Below are 18,845 nucleotides of genomic sequence, written 5' to 3' on the forward strand. Positions count from 1 at the left end.
TTATGACCTATATTTTTATTTTTCTTATGTCAAATTTTACGTAGTGAATCAATAAGAATGTAACTATTTGAATTCAAAACGTAATTTAATTATGAAATGATCGTAAGATTACCTCGGGTGAAGAATAACCTATTCCGCACCCTGGGTGATGAATAGTAACACTATATATATATATATGATTTTTTAGCATTGGAATCAGGCGAAGATGGGCCTCGGGGGGCCAACCACCTACCAGGGCGCGCCAGCCCCCTGGCGCACCCTGGTGTCTCGTGGGCAGTAGGGGGGCCTCTGGTGGTTCTTTGCTCCATTATTTCCCTTTTCTTCCAAAAAATTGTCAAAAAGTTTCGTCCAGTTCCGAGAACTTTTATTTCTGCACAAAAAACAATGCCACGGTAGTTCTGCTGAAAACAATGTCGGTCCGGGTTAGTTCCATCCAAATCATACCAAAAACATATAAACTTGTTGTAAACATGGCATGAATACTTCATAAATTATAGATACGTTGGAGACATTTCAGCATCTCCAAGCTTAATTTCTACTCGTCCTCGAGTAGGTAAATCATAAAAGAAGTAATTTATGAAGTGCGAATGCTAGCAAGGTGCATAAGTTTGATCAATGATAATTCAGTCACTTTTCCTAGCATCATAATAGCAACTCTTTCTCATAAAACTCACCATGGTAAAGTAGCAATCAATTCGCATGTTATGATTCAAACAATGCCTTCTCTTGAAACTTAACAACCTATGTTCTTACTCACCAAACAATTGCAATTTAACTTATTCAACAAAGTCTAAGTAAGAGCTCCACATACTCAATCATCATATAGCCTTCCATGATTGCTAGTACTCAAAGCATATTTCTAGAACAAATGGGGTTTGATCCGATATTTTTATTTGTAGTTATATCATGTTTTTTCATAAAGTTATGAACGCTGAGAGTTGACAAAGCGAACCTATGAACCTGAGCCTTGTTTACAACCATTACAACCTCATTTTTCAAATGCGTAGTCAACATCACCAACCGTTCCACCATCGTCGCTGCCTGCCGAACCGTTGTGTCACTGCTGCCGCTGTCCGCCAAACCATCATGTCACCATCGTGGCCACTGCCTAACAAGTGCATCACTGCCATCCATCACTACCCGACGACACCACCACTGTCTGCCATGCGACCACTTGTGTCGGTGTCAAAACCGGCGGATCTCGAGTAGGGGGTCCCGAACTGTGCGTCTAAGGTGGATGGTAACAGGAGGCAGGGGACACAATGTTTTACCCAGGTTCAGGCCCTCTTAATGGAGGTAAAACCCTACGTCCTGCTTGATTAATATTGATGATATGGGTAGTACAAGAGTAGATCTACCACGAGATCGGAGCGACTAAACCCTAGAAGCTAGCCTATGGTATGATTGTATGTTGTCCTACGGACTAAAATCCTCCGGTTTATATCGACACCGGAGGGGCTAGGGTTACACAAGGTCGGTTACAAAGGAGGAGATATACATATCCGTATTGCCTAGCTTGCCATCCACGCCAAGTAGAGTCCCATCCGGACACGAGATGAAGTCTTCAATCTTGTACCTTCGTAGCCCAACAGTCCGGCCAAAGGATATAATCCGGTTGTCCGGAGACCCCCTAATCTAGGACTCCCTCGGTAGCCCCCGAACCAGGCTTCAATGACGGCGAGTCCGGCGCGCAGTATTGTCTTCGGCATTGCAAGGCGGGTTCTTCTCCAATTTCCAAGTGTTTGTAAACAGTATCCGGCCCCATAAATGTTGATCATCTTGGATTCTGCGCCCAATAAGGGCAATTTCTTGATCGAATACGAGGCGCCAGGGCATTTTTACATTCACCCCCTAGCCAAATAAATAAATTGTCTATTGAAGGGATTAGGATTCTTAGATCTGATCCACACCATCCTCCCCTCGGCGAGGATCCATCAGAGCGCGTTTCGGAAAGATCCATTCCAGCATGGCCAACCTCCACAGCTCCTCCTCCCGCCCACGTAGCCCTAAGCTCGGTGATTGGGAGAGGTGTTTGGTTCCACATAGTCGATTGGTCGAACTGCAGACCAAAGGATTTCTCCCTCCGGCATACATGGTGCCTGTTCGAGCCGGGCTCGCCACCTACAATGGCGGGGAGCAAGCGGAGAACTTTCCATGTCCCTCCATGGGGGAACGGGTTTGCCTTGTTCCTTACTTACTAAGGGGACTCGGATTTCCAATTCATCCGTTCCTCCGCGGGCTCCTGGAGTTCTATGGCCTCCAACTACACAATCTCACCCTGCCTCCATCCTACACATCGCCGGCTATGTTGCTCTCTGCGAGTTGTTCCTAGGCTGTGAGGCTCACTTCAAGCTGTGGAAAAGGCTATTTTGCCTTGTCCCTCGCACACAGAGGGAATCACTTTATCAAGTGGGCGGAGCCGAAGTATGGCGCATCGCCGATACCGGATATCTGTCCGATACCTCGAAGAAGCTGTCCGAAGACTGGCCTTCAGAATGGTCTTATATGGAGGACGTTCCCCTTCCGGACCCTGTTCGGCGGGGTCTCCCTGAGTTCAACAATGCTCCTCTGAAGAAGCGCCGAAGTTGGCGCCCGCGGAGCCCCCAGGCGGAAGACGACAAAGAAGTCCTCTATCTGATGAACCGGATTAAGGCACTGGCTCAGTCAGGTTTGACAATAACCGAAGTTATGTCGATTTGCATAATGCGGGGAGTGCAACCACTTCAATATTGTGGGCATCCCTTATGGTGTTTCAACGGGGAGGATGACGCCACCCGCTACGGTCATAAGGGTCCGGGCGATGCTGCTGCATTGGCCAAAATGTTGTCCGAACTGTTCAAGGGAGAGGAGGAGGAGTTCACCCGCATCAAGCCATGGGACGGATTCTCCATGTACAATCCTCCAAGCTGGGTAAGCTATACCCCCTTACTTCCATCTTCCGCATTTTTCGTTGTAAGTATTCACCTTGCCAATTTACGGCAGGAACTGCGAAAGGCCATAAAGGAGGTCTGCAGCCCTTCTCCACAACCGGAGGACCCTGACCGGGCCCTCGACTCCGGACTCGAAGAAGATCCGGTTATCTCTGTGGAGCTGATAAACCGACAGTTCTATCAGTTGAGTTGCGATGATGCCATGGTGGCCATTACGGCCGACTATCCCGGACTGCTCCCTGCATCGCACGTAAGAAAAACCGAGAAGTCCCAACTCAAAAAGTAGGATCCCCTTTTAGACACTTCACCCACCATATTCACATGGCCTTTTTACAGGGAAGGCATTCGGGACGCCCTACAGCAACGCGCAAACAGGAGGCGCCGAGGCCAGGTAGGCCAAAAAGGAAGGCGGTTAGGACGGAGACGCCGGCACAAAGGTACAACAAACCCCGCTCCGTGGTTGTCGTCTTTCTCAAAGTATAATGACGCCCATGTTTCTTTAACAGAAAAAATGCTCGCCGGAATATGTCCGACAATGTCGCCGATCACGCTTCCACCAGTCGGGCACCAGGACCGGACACGTAGGCAGAAGCCGATATGGGGCAGGCGCCGGATAATCCCCCTACAAAGGATGCGGATAGGTTATCTGCTACAAACTCAGAAGTGGAAAGCGCCATGAATCATAGGCGCCGCCGGGCCGTATTCCGTGACGCTTGTTTCTCACCAGAGGCGTTTGATGCCTTTAATTCTGGAGAAGCGTACCTCCGTGCCGCTCAAGATGGTCTAGCCAGAGCCACGGATCAGTATGTAAAGGATGTACGGGTGAGTGAATCTGACGATTTATATGTATCAGTAGCCCCTGAGACTTGAAACAGTTAGTAGAACTGATTTAAGGATCATCCTTCTTGTGCAGGTTCTTACAGAGAAGCATACTAGGCTGTCCCAGGAGCTGGAGGAATGCAAGACCCAACTACGGGCCGCTATTGCCGCATTGCAGGAACAGAAAAAGCCCCCCGCTGGTAACATTTTAAAGAATGATGGTTACCATATAGTGCGCGGCGTGGCTGCAGATCTAACAATAGATTTTGCAGATGAATCCGGAGAAAATCCGGGGGACCAGCATGTTATGCGGCAGCTAGAAGCTGGCAAACGCGTGCTGACTGAGGTTAGGTGGGAGAAAAACAATCTCCAAGACGCCAATATAAGGTTGAACGTGGAACTAAAAGACGTTCAGGGCCAGCTTGCAGACTCCGAGAAGGAGAACAAGAGGCTTCGACGCGACATTTTTAGTAAGTGCTTTAACAAATCCTTTAAAGGTATTTGGCAAAGAAGCCAACTAACAGCGTTATGTCTGTAGGTATGCTGACGGGTCATCCCGCGGAGGAAATGCCCGGGTCTGTGGGTGATCTTCTGTCCGAGCTGTCACATCTGCATGAACAAGTTCGACAGGTGATGCAGGGTGTTACCCAGGCTTTGTGGTTGTCCGTCTCCCTTCCAGAGGGTGTTGCGGAGCTTGCGAAGAAGCTCAAAGGAGCGCGGCGGCGCTTTCGATTATGGAAGATATCCGCCTGCCGACAAGGTGCCAGAGAAGCCTGGGCCATGGTGAAGACGCGGTATACCAAAGCAGACCCAAATCACATAGCCGAGGTCGGACCTGTGGGGCCCGACGGAAAAGAAATTCCCGTTAGCTTAGTTTATGGGCAAGTAGAATTAGCCACGAAGTATTCCCAACAGGATTGTAAGATAGACCGCCTGTTGGATGGTATAGAAGAAGAATTTAGTCAGTCTGCATGACTATGTAATTGAAGTGACATGTATAATGCCTTCTAGCCGGATTGTAGATCATTTGTCGTTGCAGACCTTTTCGCTTCAGCCTCCGGGCCCAATAGTCCGGAGTGTATTCGAATACCCGCTCAGTTATATAAGAACCGGGGTATGCGTGGAGACTAGGCTTAGGGGTCATTAGTGCTTTATCAGACAAGTGCCCAACTAGTTATGTTATATTACATGGGTAGTAAGAAACATCTTCCAGGGAGAATAGTTCCGTTAAGGGTTCCTTTCCCTGGGCAAGCATGCCCTAAAGTGCATGTCCGGACTGCGATAGGAAACGCAAGAAAAACATCTGGGAGAAAACATGAAAAATAAAAATCATCTTTTGTTCACCGACCGAATATTCCCTTAAGAACGCTAGCTTTCGGCTTCACCCAGTCTGAGGTACACATCCGGCTGACCCGGCAGTAACAATCGCAGAGGTGCTCCCCTTATGCCCTAGCCGAATTAACGGGAACGTAGGGCATAAATATAAGAGCCAGGCAACCCAGCTTGGCCAAAACTTAAGTCATATCAATGCATATAATGGTGAAAAAAGGTACATGCGAAAGTATAACACATGTGTTGGGCATGAAGCCCGGATAAATAATTTAAGCTTCTGTTAAAGAAGCCCCCAGGTATGAAGAGTGCGGCTAGCACATCTGTCATGTGCAAACAAGGCGCAAGGTGACCCTTGAAGGCCTAGGGAAATAAGAAAAGAAAGAAAGAAAGAAAGAAAGAAAGAAAGAAAGAAAGGAAAACAAGACAGATAATGTATTTGTGAAAAAAATGGACAAAGGGAGGGGACTAACATAGAGTCCGGTGCTAGGCATAGAATCTTCGGAGCCTGGCCGCGTTCCATGGGTTCGGCTCGAGTCGACTAGTCGATGCATCCCGCAGTCGGTACGCTCCACCAGTCAGAACTTGGTCGATAATGAAGGGACCTTCCCATTTGGGCTCAAGCTTGTTCTTTTTCTTATCCGGCAGGCGTAGAACTAGTTCGCCAATGTTATAAGTTTTGGCCCGTACTTCTCTGCTTTGGTATCTGCGAGCCTGTTGCTGGTAAAATGCGGAACGGGCTTTGGCTACGTCGCGCTCCTCCTCCAAGGTGTCCAGACTGTCCTGCCGATCGAGCTCGACTTCTCTTTCTTCGTACATGCGCACTCTAGGTGAGTCATGAATTATGTCACAGGGCAAGACTGCCTCTGCGCCATACACCATAAAGAAGGATGTATATCTGGTACTACGATTCGGCGTGGTCCGCAGCCCCCAGAGTACGGAGTCGAGCTCCTCTACCCAGTGTGTGTTAGACTCCATTAAGGAACCACTAATCTAGGTTTAATGCCACTCATTATAAGACCGTTTGCTCGCTTGACTTGACCGTTGGTTTGTGGGTGATAGACTGAGGCATAATCGAGCTTGATGCCCATTTTGCTGCACCAGAGTTTTACCTCGTCGGCCGTGAAGTTTGTGCCATTATCAGTGATGATGCTGTGGGGGATGCCATAACGGTGTACAACCCCGGATATGAAATATATCACCGGTCCGGATTCGACTGTTTTAACTGGTTTGGCCTCTATCCATTTAGTGAATTTATCCACCATGACCAATAAGTATTTTTTCTTGTGCGTTCCCCCTTTAAGGGGTCCAACCATGTCAAGCCCCAAGACCGCAAAGGGCCATGTAATGGGGATTGTTTGGAGGGCGGTGGGTGGCATGTGGCTTTGATTTGCAAAGAGCTGGCAACCGGCGCAACATTGGACCAAGTCCTGTGCGTCTACTCGGGCCGTTGGCCAATATAATCCTGTACGGAAGGCCTTGCTTACAAGGGCCCGGGCTGCGGCGTGATGACCGCCGAGTCCCGCATGAATTTCTGCCAAAAGATTCCGCCCATCCTCTTCGGAGATGCACCTTTGAAGGACTCCGGTAGTGCTTTTCTTGTACAATTCTCCCTCATGGACCCTGTAGGCCTTGGATCGCCGCACTATGCAGCGTGCCTCATTTTGGTCCTCCGGAAGTTCCTGTCTAGTTAGGTAGGCCAGGAATGGTTCTATCCACGGGGCAATAATGGCCATTATTTCATGGGCTGACGGTGTTATTTCGGTGGCGGAGCCTCCGATTGTGTCAGAGAGTTCAGTATCGGGTATTTTGGCCGGGTCTGGACTGCTGTTACCGGTGTCCCCTTCCCATACTATGGATGGCTTGAAAAGCCTTTCCAAAAATATGTTGGGGGGGACCGCGTCGCATTTTGCGCCGATGCGGGCGAGGATATCCGCCCCCTGATTGTTTTCCTGAGCCACATGGTGAAATTCGAGTCCCTCGAACTGAGCTGAAATTTTTAGGACGGCGTTTTGATAGGCCGCCATTTTCTGATCCTTGGCATCAAAATCTCCGTTTATTTGGGATATTGCGAGGTTTGAATCCCCACGCACCTCCAGGCGTTGAATGCCCATGGAGACTGCCATCCGAAGACCATGCAACAGAGCTTCGTATTCGGCTGCATTGTTGGAGTCTGTATACAATATTTGCACTATGTACCAAACGGTATCTCCGGTTGGGAACGTCAGGATGACGCCAACCCCTAGACCAGCCAGCATTTTACAACCGTCGAAGTGCATGATCCAATTGGAGTATGCGCCGTACTCTTTAGGGAGTTCGGCCTCCGTCCATTCAGCGACGAAGTCGGCCAGTACTTGCGATTTAATGGCTTGGCGAGGTTTGTATGTTATGTCGAATGGGAGGAGCTCAATGGCCCATTTGGCAATCCGGCCCGTAGCGTCGCGGTTGTTGATAATATCATTAAGTGGCACTTCCGAGGCTACTGTAATCGAACACTCTTGAAAGTAGTGTCGCAGTTTCCGTGATGCCATGAATACTGCATATGCTATCTTTTGGTAATGTGGGTACCATGATTTGCATGGAGTGAGGACAGTGGATACATAGTATACCGGCTTTTGAAGAGGGAATTTGTGTCCGTCCGTTTCCCGTTCGACAACGAGCACCGCGCTTACAACTTGATGAGTTGCCGCAATGTACAACAACATTGGTTCACCGATGTTTGGCGCGGCCAGGATCGGGTTGGTTTCCAGAATGGCCTTTATTTCTTCCAATACGGTTGTGGCCGCGTCCGTCCACTCGAAGTGTTCGGTGCGCCGAAGGAGGCGATAAAGGGGTAAAGCCTTTTCTCCTAAGCGGGAGATAAAGCGGCTTAGAGCCGCCACACATCCAGTTAACTTCTGGATTTGTTTAAGGTCTATTGGGGTAGCCAACTGTGACAAAGCTCGGATTTTGGCCGGATTAGCTTCAATACCTCTAGTGGAGATGATGAATCCCAGGAGCTTTCCGGCTGGTACGCCGAAAACGCATTTTTTAGGGTTGAGCTTGATGTCATATGTTCGGAGGTTGTCGAACGTGAGTCTCAAGTCGTCTATCAAAGATTCGACGTGTTTGGTTTTGACGACCACATCGTCTACGTATGCCTCTACTGTTTTGCCAATTTGTTTCTCCAAACATGTCTGAATCATGCGCTGATATGTTGCGCCGGTGTTTTTGAGTCCAAAAGGCATTGTGTTAAAACAGAAGGGGATGTATGGTGTGATGAATGCCATTGCGGCTTGGTCGGACTCCGCCATCTTGATTTGGTGGTAACCGGAGTAAGCGTCGAGGAAACACAATGACTCGTGTCCTGCGGTAGCGTCAATGATTTGATCGATGAGTGCGAGGGGGAAGGGATCCTTTGGGCAAGTTTTGTTGAGGTCTTTGAAATCGACGCAAAGGCGCCAGGATTTGTCCTTTTTTGGTACCATCACCAGGTTTGCTAGCCAGTCCAGATGTTTTATTTCTCTGATGAATCCGGCCTCCAATAACTTGGCTAGTTCTTCTCCCATGGCCTGTCTCTTAGGTTCGAAGAAATACCGAAGAGCTTGCTTGACCGGCTTGAATCCCTTTAGGATATTGAGGCTATGCTCGGCCAACCTGCGTGGGATTCCTGGCATGTCTAAGGGATGCCAGGCGAATATGTCCCAATTCTCACGCAGGAACTCTCGTAGTGCGGCGTCCACACTGGGGTGTAACTGTGCCCCGATGGAGGCTGTTTTGGTAGGTTTCGTTGGGTGGACTTGGAATTTGACTATTTCATACACTGGTTTAAAAGAGATGGACTTGGATCTCTTGTCGAGTATCACATCGTCCCTGTCCACTATGGAGCATAGCGTGGTTAACTCCTCGGCCGAGAGGGCTTCGAATAATGCCTCGAGGGCCAATGCCGTTGTTTTGTTTTCGGCGTGGAGTGCTGTGTCCGGATCACTAGCGAGAGTGATGATTCCATTGGGCTCGGGCATTTTAAGCTTCATGTACCCATAATGGGCTACGGCTTGGAAGATTGTGAACGCCTCCCGTCCTAAAAGAGTGTGATAGCCACTGCTGAACGGGGCCACTTGGAATGTAATTTCTTTAGACCTGTAATTGTCCGGCGTGCCGAATACCACCTCTAGTGGGATTTTCCCAGCACAGCGTGCTTTCCGACTGGGGATAATTCCTCTAAAGGTTGTGCTACTTTGCTCGATGCGGTTCCAGTCTATTTCCATCTTTTGAAGGGTTTCCTCATAGACGAGGTTTAGTCCGCTGCCGCCGTCCATGAGTACTTTGGTGAGTCGAAAGCCGTCCATGATTGGACTGAGGACCAGTGCGGCTGGTGCTCGGGCCATCACTGGTGTTGAAGGTAATAGCCATGTCACTCCATGGATTTGTTGCTGCTACGTGGCAGATTTCGGCCATGCTGTGGAGTGTTCGCTTGCACTTATTATTTGACGCAAAGGTCTCGAACACTGTTAACACCGTATTGTTATCCACGGGATGGTGCTCTGTGGTATGTGGGATAAGAAGATCCTCACCACTTTTGGCCACCTGCCGGAGTATCCAACATGCTCTAAGGCTGTGCGTTGGTATTATATCCGCCGTGCTATGAATTTTGCAGGGTCCGTTGAGCCATCCCTCCAGTACGGTTCCTTGCCCTGTAGAGGGTTTTTGCTTTTTGGTAGTTAACCCGGGTGTATTGTGATAATGCACCCTTTTTTTTGGACTGGGTTTGTGTTTAGGGCCAGATTATCCCAAAAGTTTCTTTTGGTTTTCCAGGCACTTTCCATCGCACAGTACTTTCGTACTATGGATGCCAAGTCAGCGAAGCGTGTTATCTCACGACGATTTATGGCGTTAAGGATTCCCTTGTCCGTGCAATTATTGCAGAAAAATAGATTGCGTCTTCCTTGCGACAGTCCTTAACCTTGTTCATTGCAAGGAGGAATCTGGCCCAGTAATGATGTACTGTTTCCTGGGGCTCTTGCCTGATATGGGAAAGGCCACTTGTGTTTGGGTGGGTGGGTGGAATTGAATCCAAACCCCTACCCGATCTGGGATCCAGGGGCCGAGGAGTTTCCAATTTTGGAAGTTCCGGTTCTGGGATGTTACCCGCTAATCCTGGTCCGTTGTCTGACTCTAAGTTTAGGGATTGGATGTTGTCCTCCCGCGAACGGGCGTCCGGCTCGGGGATCTCGGAAATCCGGACATAGTTGGTCCTCAGGATAGAGGAAAGGTCGCCGCATTGTTCCTCCACCACTGCAATATGATGGGTGACCGATGGAGAGTTAATCTCCCTTTGATCGGGTTTAAGCCCAATCCGATCATAGTCCATAGCGACTTCCAAGGCGGCGATGCGATCCAAGAGCTCGTTTAAGGAGGAGAGATCCATTGGATCCATTTGTTCGGCGAGTGCCGATTTGACGTGGAGGCTGTTTTCGATGACCCGAGCATTCATCGTCGACGCGGCGGCCGAACAAGCGGTCATGATGAACCCGCCTAGCCGGAGAGTTTGGCCGACAACCAAAGCTCCCCCAATAGTAGTACCGTCTTTAAAGACGAGACGAGACATCCTTCCTTCTGGCGACGGCACAGACGAACTCTCAATGAAAGCACCAATGTCGGTGTCAAAACCGGCGGATCTCGGGTAGGGGGTCCCAAACTGTGTGTCTAAGGCGGATGGTAACAGGAGGCAGGGGACACAATGTTTTACCCAGGTTCGGGCCCTCTTGATGGAGGTAAAACCCTACGTCCTGCTTGATTAATATTGATGATATGGGTAGTACAAGAGTAGATCTGCCACGAGATCGGAGAGGCTAAACCCTAGAAGCTAGCCTATGGTATGATTGTATGTTGTCTTACGGACTAAAATCCTCTGGTTTATATAGACACCGGAGGGGCTAGGGTTACACAAGGTCGGTTACAAAGGAGGAGATATACATATCCATATTGCCTAGCTTGCCATCCACGCCAAGTAGAGTCCCATCCAGACACGAGATGAAGTCTTCAATCTTGTGTCTTCGTAGCCCAACAGTCCGGCCAAAGGATATAGTCCGGCTGTCCGGAGACCCCCTAATCCAGGACTCCCTCAACTGGATTGAAAAAATGGGTCATGCATGTCAGGTGGGTATTAAGGTGGGTTATCGCAGATCCGCCAAAGTGTCCATCCCCTAATAACACGGTTATTGGGGAGCCCCAATAAGAGGCTATTGGAGGAGTTTAATTGAAGATCTATTGGAGATGCTCTTAGTTCACATTTGGAGCACATGTTAGTACTAGCTAGGAGCAAATATTTGCCCCAAAAAAGTTCATCGAAACCTATCAATACAAGATCTAGTTTCGGAACTCTTGAGGCGAGAAACACAATTGTGAAACCAATTTGTAATTTGGTCACACGGTTCAAGAGATATTTTCTTTAAAAAAATCTGAAAAGGCATAAGCAAACACATCAATCCCTCCCTTGCGTGGGGAGTAATCCCTTCAAACTCTAAGGTCGCGACAAGTGGCGCAACTATGTATCACTATTAGAGAAGATGAAAGCGACCTTTGCAAAGGGTTCCTTAACTAGTGCTTTCGATGATGACCGATTGGGAAAACAAACAAAGACGAAAAGAGAAAAATCAGAAGATGGAGTGCACATTTGCTCACCTAAGGAAAATCCTATTTGACTCATTTTGTGGTAGATTGTCATCGATTCGCACAGGCAGTGCACTCATGGGCCGACCCAACTCTAGGAACCTTCCAAAAGGTTCTAGTCCAGTCTTTTTGCCTATTGTTTCTTTTACCGGTTTTCTTTGGTTTCTTTATGTTTGTTTCTTTTCCAAAAATGTTCAGAAATTTAAAAAATATTCTCTTTTTCACAAATTCAAAAAATGTTCATGTGCCATAAAACGATCGGGAATTTCAACAAATGTTTGTATTTTTTTAAAAAATCAAGATTTTAAAAAAAGATTCTGATGAAGCTATGTACCTAGGGTAGGGTCATGGATCTGTCCTAACTGCCCTACCCAAGGACATCTCTAGAAGAAATCACTTTTCAATCGACTTGAAGGTGTTCCACTCGACAGACTCGAAGACACTCGACCAAGAAGCAATCACTCGACCAAGATCCAACCACTCGACTGCCAGGAGACCTAAAGTCACTCCGCACGCTAACGGTCGGTCATTAAATAGCTTTTATGGTCATCACGACACTTTATTACAAGCGTTACCAGCATTGTTGAGGAAATCGTTAACTGGTAACTGCTCGGTTGGCTGGCGAGTAGGGGATTAATAGGCTAATCCGCAAGTTAATCGGACGATTTATCAGTTTATCGGCTACTCGGTGACCCTATGAGTAGGGATTAATCGGCAAGTTAACTGGTTAATCGGATGAATTCTTGAACAGGGGTTACCAGTAACGCCCCGCCTTAATGTACATTGAACCCTTTGTAATGTGGGCTGGCCGGGGTCCTGGCGCACTCTATATAAGCCACCCCCCTCCTCCGAGACAAGGGTTCGCACCTCTGTAACTCATACTCACATAATCCAGTCGACCGCCTCCGGGCTCCGAGACGTAGGGCTATTACTTCCTCCGAGAAGGGCCTGAACTCGTAAACCTTGCGTGCTTACAACTTCTTCATAGCTAAGATCTTGCCTCTCCATACTTACCCCCCTACACTACTGTCAGAGTTAGAACCACGACAGGTTCATGTTTCTCAAAATTTGTCGAGAAATTAGAAAATGTTTGTGTTGCAAAAAATGTTACCGTTTCCAAAATTTCTATGGGAATTATCCAAAAATTGTTCTTGATTTTAAAAACAATTAGAATTTTCAAAGAATCTCCATGTTTTTTTTTCAAAATTTCAAAAAATATTCTTGTTTCCCAAAATCGTCCAAAATTTTCAACAAATGTCTGTGTGTTTCAAAAAATTATTTGAAAATTTCAGAAAATGTTCATGTTTCAAATAAATCAATAATTCGAAAAAGTGTTTGTGTTTTCTATTTTTTCATGTTTAAAAAAATGGAAACTTAAAAAATGTTCTCGTTCTAAAAAAACTGTTTAATGTTTTTCTTCAGAACTGAAGAAAACGTGGCACCGTCTTTTTTTAGTTTAGCTATACAGTGTTTGCTGTTGGCTACGGTTGCTGGCTAGTACAGTGTCCCACGACGAGCAGAATCACCCTGTGCCTGTAAAGCCCAAATCCTTGATCAAAGCGGCTCAACAGCCTGGTGAGACTGTCAACTCTCGGCCGACATTGCCCAAGCCCAAGCCCAAGCCCAAGCGAAACGCCACAGCTGTCTGAAAATGGCAGCACCAATTCTGGACGCCCAGCACTAGCGGCAGCCTTTCCAGCGGCTCACGCATCGCCGTTGCCATCTCCACCGATCCCCCCTCCACGCGCTACCGCAATGGCCGCCGGCGGCAGCGGCGGTGGCGTAGACATCGGGGCTGATTCCGAGCGGCGCCTCAAGAAGGCCATGGACAAGCTCTACCACTTCCCCAAGCCCAAGCCTAGCCCCAGCCCCGGCTCCAAACCCTCCTCCTCGTTCACTCCCAGGTTAGCTCCAGACTCCCAGCTTCTCCTCTCGCCCTAGCCCCTTTGTGTGGCTGTAAAGCGAGTTTGATCTGATCTGGTGTGGCAGCTCGTGGAGGGCGGGGAAGGCGGCGGATGCCGGGAGGAGGTTCGGGGTTGTGCGGGGGTCGCGGCTCCCGCCGCAGATGGCCGCCATGTCAGCGATGTCTCCGCCTCCGCCATGCCGCCCCTGGGACCGCCGTGACCTTGTGCGGCGGCTCTCCTCATTCAAGGCCATGACCTGGTTCGCGAAGCCCAAGGTACACCCAGTTTAACCCTTAGTGTTGATTGCACTTGTACGTTCTCTGCATTGGTTGGTGGATTTGGTAACTTGAGGGTTGTCGCTTACCACTGCTTTAGGAAATCTCTTGCCTGCAATGAAGATGGTTTTGCTTGCTATCTACTCCCTCCGTTCCAAATTACTCGTCTTAGAAATGAATGTATCTAGAACTAAAATACATCTAGATACATTCATATCTGCAACAAGTAATTCGGAACGGAGGGAGTAACAGATTGATGGTTAATCAGTGGAAACTTCTAGAACAGAACGGATGTTTGCTGTGATTTCTCTTGATAGACTGGTTAGAAATATGTCTGGAGGCTTGTATGTCCCGCGCTTGTATAAACCCTGTTTGTGGTGGTGCCTATGTATTATCGTCCAATTATGGATGCTCTCGGTTCACTAACCCTCCAATTATGGAGGAATTCGGTTCACTAACGGATATTTGTTCATTTCAATCGAGAAGTAAGGAAGGGACTACATTTCAGCTAAAGCATCTCATGCTTTTCCGTTGATTGCTGATAGCGAGTTACCTTTTTCAGGTTGTTAGTCCTGTTAACTGTGCTAGGAGAGGGTGGACTAATGTTGAACCGGACATTATAACGTGTGAGGCATGTGGGGCACGTCTCCTCTTTTCCTCTCCTTCCTCGTGGACACCACAGCAAGGTGCGTGCACTATTTTGTTTACCCCTGGGCTTCATCTCAAGCTATGAGCGGATAAGGCAATTCTCTTATTCTTCTCTCAAAACAATTAAATGAAACATCACACGCTTCTATGTGGACTTAGTATTGAGCAATGTCTTTTAAGATTCAAGAGATGCTGATTTATTTGATTAACATTGCTTGTGTTCCATTTCTATCTTGTGAGAGACTTACATACAGGCATCACTGACTTCCTAGATTTGTTCAAACCATTTATGTTCATTTTCTTACATTGAGATTTTTCTTTTCTTGCAGTTGAAAAGGCTGCTTCTGTTTTCAGCTTGAAACTGGACACTGGACACAAACTACTCTGTCCATGGATCGACAACATATGTGATGAATCACTTGCCTTATTTCCACCCACACCTCCTCCTGTTTTAGTTGAGAACTACTATGAGTGCTTCTCGTCTCTGCTGAGGCTTTCATCACTTCCAAGAATTTCCCCCTCTTCTCTGGATATCATGAGGAAGTGGAGTCCACAACTAGAACAGTTCCTATTGGAGCCGTTCTCTTCATCAGTTGTCCTTAAAGGGGGATTTATGCTTACTGAAGACTCAACTATTAGGGATCTAGATGGCACTTTTCAAGATGCTGGCATATATTATCAGGTCAGACTTTAATTTACACATAATTACTCATCTCTTTGTGGAGTTTATTGCCTTGCAATTTATCTTTGCCATGTCCATATCCTCTTTTCAGCATTTTCTGTTAGTATTTTCTAAGTGATCAATTCAGATATCTAGGTGACACATATGCAACTGAATAAATTCTCTTAGCCCTTGATTTGCGCTCACTGTATAGGATGTTCAACAGTTCATACCTAATCTCCAGTTGCACAATGCACTGAAAAAGATTGATCTTTTTCTCAAAAAAGAAAAAGATCTGTATCCTTCCTCTCTTAGTCCTGTCATAACTATCTAAAGGAATGCCTTTTGCTATTAGGAAAACTTGGATATACCTTTGTTGACGAAAGCCTATACCTAGAAGCGTTGTCATGTGATATTGAAAACCCTTTGTGTAGTCTTGGTAAAATCAACTACAAAAGACATTTAGTTTCCAACTCCTTAACTGTTTAGTAACTTAATTTCTTCTTACAATCTCATTTGCCTGGCCTCTGTTGGCAACATATCCTCGTATTTAGCGAGGTGTTTCAAATTGCTTTGAGTAGATATCTTGGATAGTTGGATTGCTGATAAATATTGTGTAGTTTCAGTTTACATTTTCACTGCATCAAACTATTTAAGTCTCTGCGGTTGAACTTAATGCATAACTGGCTACCAGGCACTCAAGATAATAAGCTTATGTGGATGGGAACCACGCCTACTTCATTATGCTGTTGATTGTGCAACCAAATCTCACTCAGATGCAAGCTCTACCTCCATATTTGCCCAACCAGAGAAAATGAACAACACACTGGAAGATCGGGTCGTAATTTACTCACACAAGGAAGTTGATGGTTCTCCAGCAATTCCAGATGCTAATCAAGGAGATCAACATTATGATCCATCATCCGTTGTTTTAGATTGTCAGTTTTGTGGAGCCTGTGTTGCCTTGTGGCGTTTTTCCCTTGTAGAACGACCTCTTCAACTTTTTAAGCTCGTATCAGATTCGAATACACAAGATGAGCAAAGTAATGGACATGCTAACCTAGTCAGTGGAGTAGAACCTTCAAAGTCTGCAAATGTTGGTTTTAATTTTACCATTGCTGGTGGTCCTCCGCCGACTAGACAGAGTTTTCGACCAAGAGTTTCATTTCCTGTTGTCAGTCGACACTTGAAAGCTGACTTGAACTCCCGTGGAAAATCATTTTCATCCGGAAGTGATAGAGAGATTGTTTCTGTTGCTTTGCATGCTTCAGGGCCCATGAAGCGCAAACGAAGCATGGATAAGCTTCATACATTGGAAGGCATTAACACAATCTCCAATGATGTTGATACATCGGCCAAAGGGGCACATCGCGATCATGGAGGTGATAATTCTGAAAAGCAGATTGCAAACTTGGGAGTAAACACTGATCAAATTCAAGGGTGTTCACCTTCAGATACAACTGAGGATATTAATATGGAAGAAGTTGTCAATGGAGAACCAGAATCAGGTGTTGCCACAAGCAGAAGTATGACGAGCACGAACTTGAAACTTGATCAACACGGAATAGATCCCAAGTTTTCACCTGTTGAGGATACAAGAGAAGAACCTACTAATGATCGGAACTCTATACAGACACATACAAACATGTCCAAGCCAGCTGAGGTTGGCACAATCACAAAATCGTCCACCAACATGGAAAAAGGTGTAGAGCCATCAGGTAAGGAATTCATTTATGTTTCCTTTGCTTTAACAGTAACTTAATTAACAATAGGTTGGTCGCTAAGTATTCTGAGCTGCTGGTACAATTTAAGGAATATAAGGGAATAAGGAAGTACTTAAACAGAAAGTTGAAGGGAACAAAAATGTAGGGGAAGTAAGTAGGAGTAACTTGTTAGAGTTGGGAACTTCTAACAACAATTAGCATATTGATTGACTGCTTTCGTACTAAAGCTTCTTAACAGAACAGTTAACACATACTCCCTCCGTAAAGTATTATAAGAGCGTTTAGATCACTACTTTAGTGATCTAAACGCTCTTATAATACTTTACGGAGGGAGTACTGATGTATGATGAGTGCTTTGTTCTTGCCGCCTCTTGTGGAGGTGAAAATTAGTTATTAATTGCTAGTACTTTATTAGGATATTGCCTGAGACTGCACACATATTAGTTATTAATTGCTAGTACTGATGTAACCTGTTGACTGCTCTCATAACAGGGAAAAAACAAGGCCTGTATGACCAAATGAATGAGTTTGATCCTATCAAGCAGCACCGGACATTCTGCCCTTGGATATCCCCTGATAACAGTGATGCCTTGCCTGGATGGAGGCTGACTCTTTTGGCGTTACTTGCTCATGATAAAAGAGTTGATGGAGATTCACAATTGGAGACTAAGCTCAGGCTTCTCAATGAGGTAAGTAATGCTCTTTTGTTGAATCTTGTCTAGTTTCTTTTGAACCGTGTCCTCACAGTTGGTTTCTGTAATTTCAGGAGGAGGATCCGGTTACATCTGTTAGAAAGCTTTTCATGACACCGCCTTCCAAGAAGCCGAGGATACATCAAGCAGAGAAGAGCTGAGAACTGTATTGGTTTATTCCGAATTTCGGGTTGGGTAGCCATGTCAATGTCTGCAACCAGATTACCAGATCGATAGAAGCATTTGCGCCTAAAACTGTTTTGTGTTGTATGAAGTGATGCGGATGGGAACAAGGGAAATAGGAGTTGTGTTTGGGAGAACTGTTCAGGACAATATGGCACCGGGAATTTCCTGTATGACATTGGTCATCTGTTCTGTTATGGTGATTAAACAAATCTGGAGGGCATTGCGCATTCATCTCCTCTACCCCGTGTGTTGAACATGGCCGTATCCTACAGAATTTTGTAGCTTAGTGGTGTCATTTGCTGTTCGGCACCTGTAAACTGTAGACCTGTAGACTCTGAAAGAATTTTTTGAGCTGCATAACTGTAGTTTGACGACTTGCCCTACCTGCCTCGGATGCAAATGTAAGATCTGAATGTCCAAACGCCTGTACCAGCTTTTTCTTTGACAGGTAAAGCCAAGTTTTATTCATCAAAAACTACATGATGTGGGATACAATTCAGGTCATGGGGTTGGCCAAACCAAACCTGACGCCCCTCCCTGAGTGATAGAGTACTTGGCTAAGCTATGTGCGAAAGAGTACTTGGCTAAGCTATGTGCTTCGGTATTTACCACATGACTTTCAAAATTAAAGTTATATTGAAAAGAAACTGCTCTGAGATTAATTTCCTTAACTATGGATCCAAATTTGCCACTGTTCTAATATCTGACACTGCATCAACGTGGATTGTGGCGAACCCCGGGGGGTGCCTTGGGGCGTAGTGCACTTGGCTGAGCGCCAATTCGGCTACTACTAGTGGTATTTTTTTTTAAAAACAGGGCAAAAGATTTGCCTTGTATATTAATTAAGAGGGGAATTAGAGTTTTACAAGTGTCCATACAACACCGCATGACAATTACTCGTGTATTATGATTTTCCCTGGTTTCTTTGCACCCGTGGCGACCCATAGCTTCGCTTCCTTGAGGATGATGTTGGGGATGATCGGGGCGGTGCACTTTTATGTCGAAAGACCCTGGCATTCCTTTCGT

At 46.5% G+C, this 18,845-nt stretch overlaps 1 protein-coding gene across 1 annotated transcript; it reads left to right on the forward strand.

Moving 5' to 3' along the window:
* Nucleotides 1-13,400: 13,400 nt before the first annotated feature.
* LOC119268332 lies at nucleotides 13,401-18,195 on the forward strand. Its single transcript, XM_037549925.1, has 7 exons — nucleotides 13,401-13,633; nucleotides 13,719-13,908; nucleotides 14,471-14,594; nucleotides 14,886-15,238; nucleotides 15,912-16,935; nucleotides 17,434-17,630; nucleotides 17,708-18,195. The coding sequence occupies exons 1-7, from the start codon at nucleotides 13,485-13,487 to the stop codon at nucleotides 17,792-17,794; spliced, it is 2,124 nt and encodes a 707-aa protein (XP_037405822.1). The 5' UTR covers nucleotides 13,401-13,484; the 3' UTR covers nucleotides 17,795-18,195.
* The last annotated feature ends 650 nt before the right edge of the window (nucleotides 18,196-18,845 follow it).

This window comes from Triticum dicoccoides, chromosome 3A (assembly GCF_002162155.2).
Source record: "Triticum dicoccoides isolate Atlit2015 ecotype Zavitan chromosome 3A, WEW_v2.0, whole genome shotgun sequence".
In the NCBI taxonomy this organism is placed as follows: Eukaryota; Viridiplantae; Streptophyta; class Magnoliopsida; order Poales; family Poaceae; genus Triticum; species Triticum dicoccoides.

What these genes read in the sequence shown, in the direction of transcription:
- LOC119268332 (XM_037549925.1), top strand. Translation starts at nt 13,485, where the DNA reads ATGGCCGCCGGCGGCAGCGGCGGTGGCGTAGACATCGGGGCTGATTCC. An exon ending in ATGCTGGCATATATTATCAG is followed by an intron (nt 15,239 to 15,911) that starts GTCAGACTTTAA and finishes ACTGGCTACCAG; the next exon opens with GCACTCAAGATAATAAGCTT. An exon ending in AAAAGGTGTAGAGCCATCAG is followed by an intron (nt 16,936 to 17,433) that starts GTAAGGAATTCA and finishes CTCTCATAACAG; the next exon opens with GGAAAAAACAAGGCCTGTAT.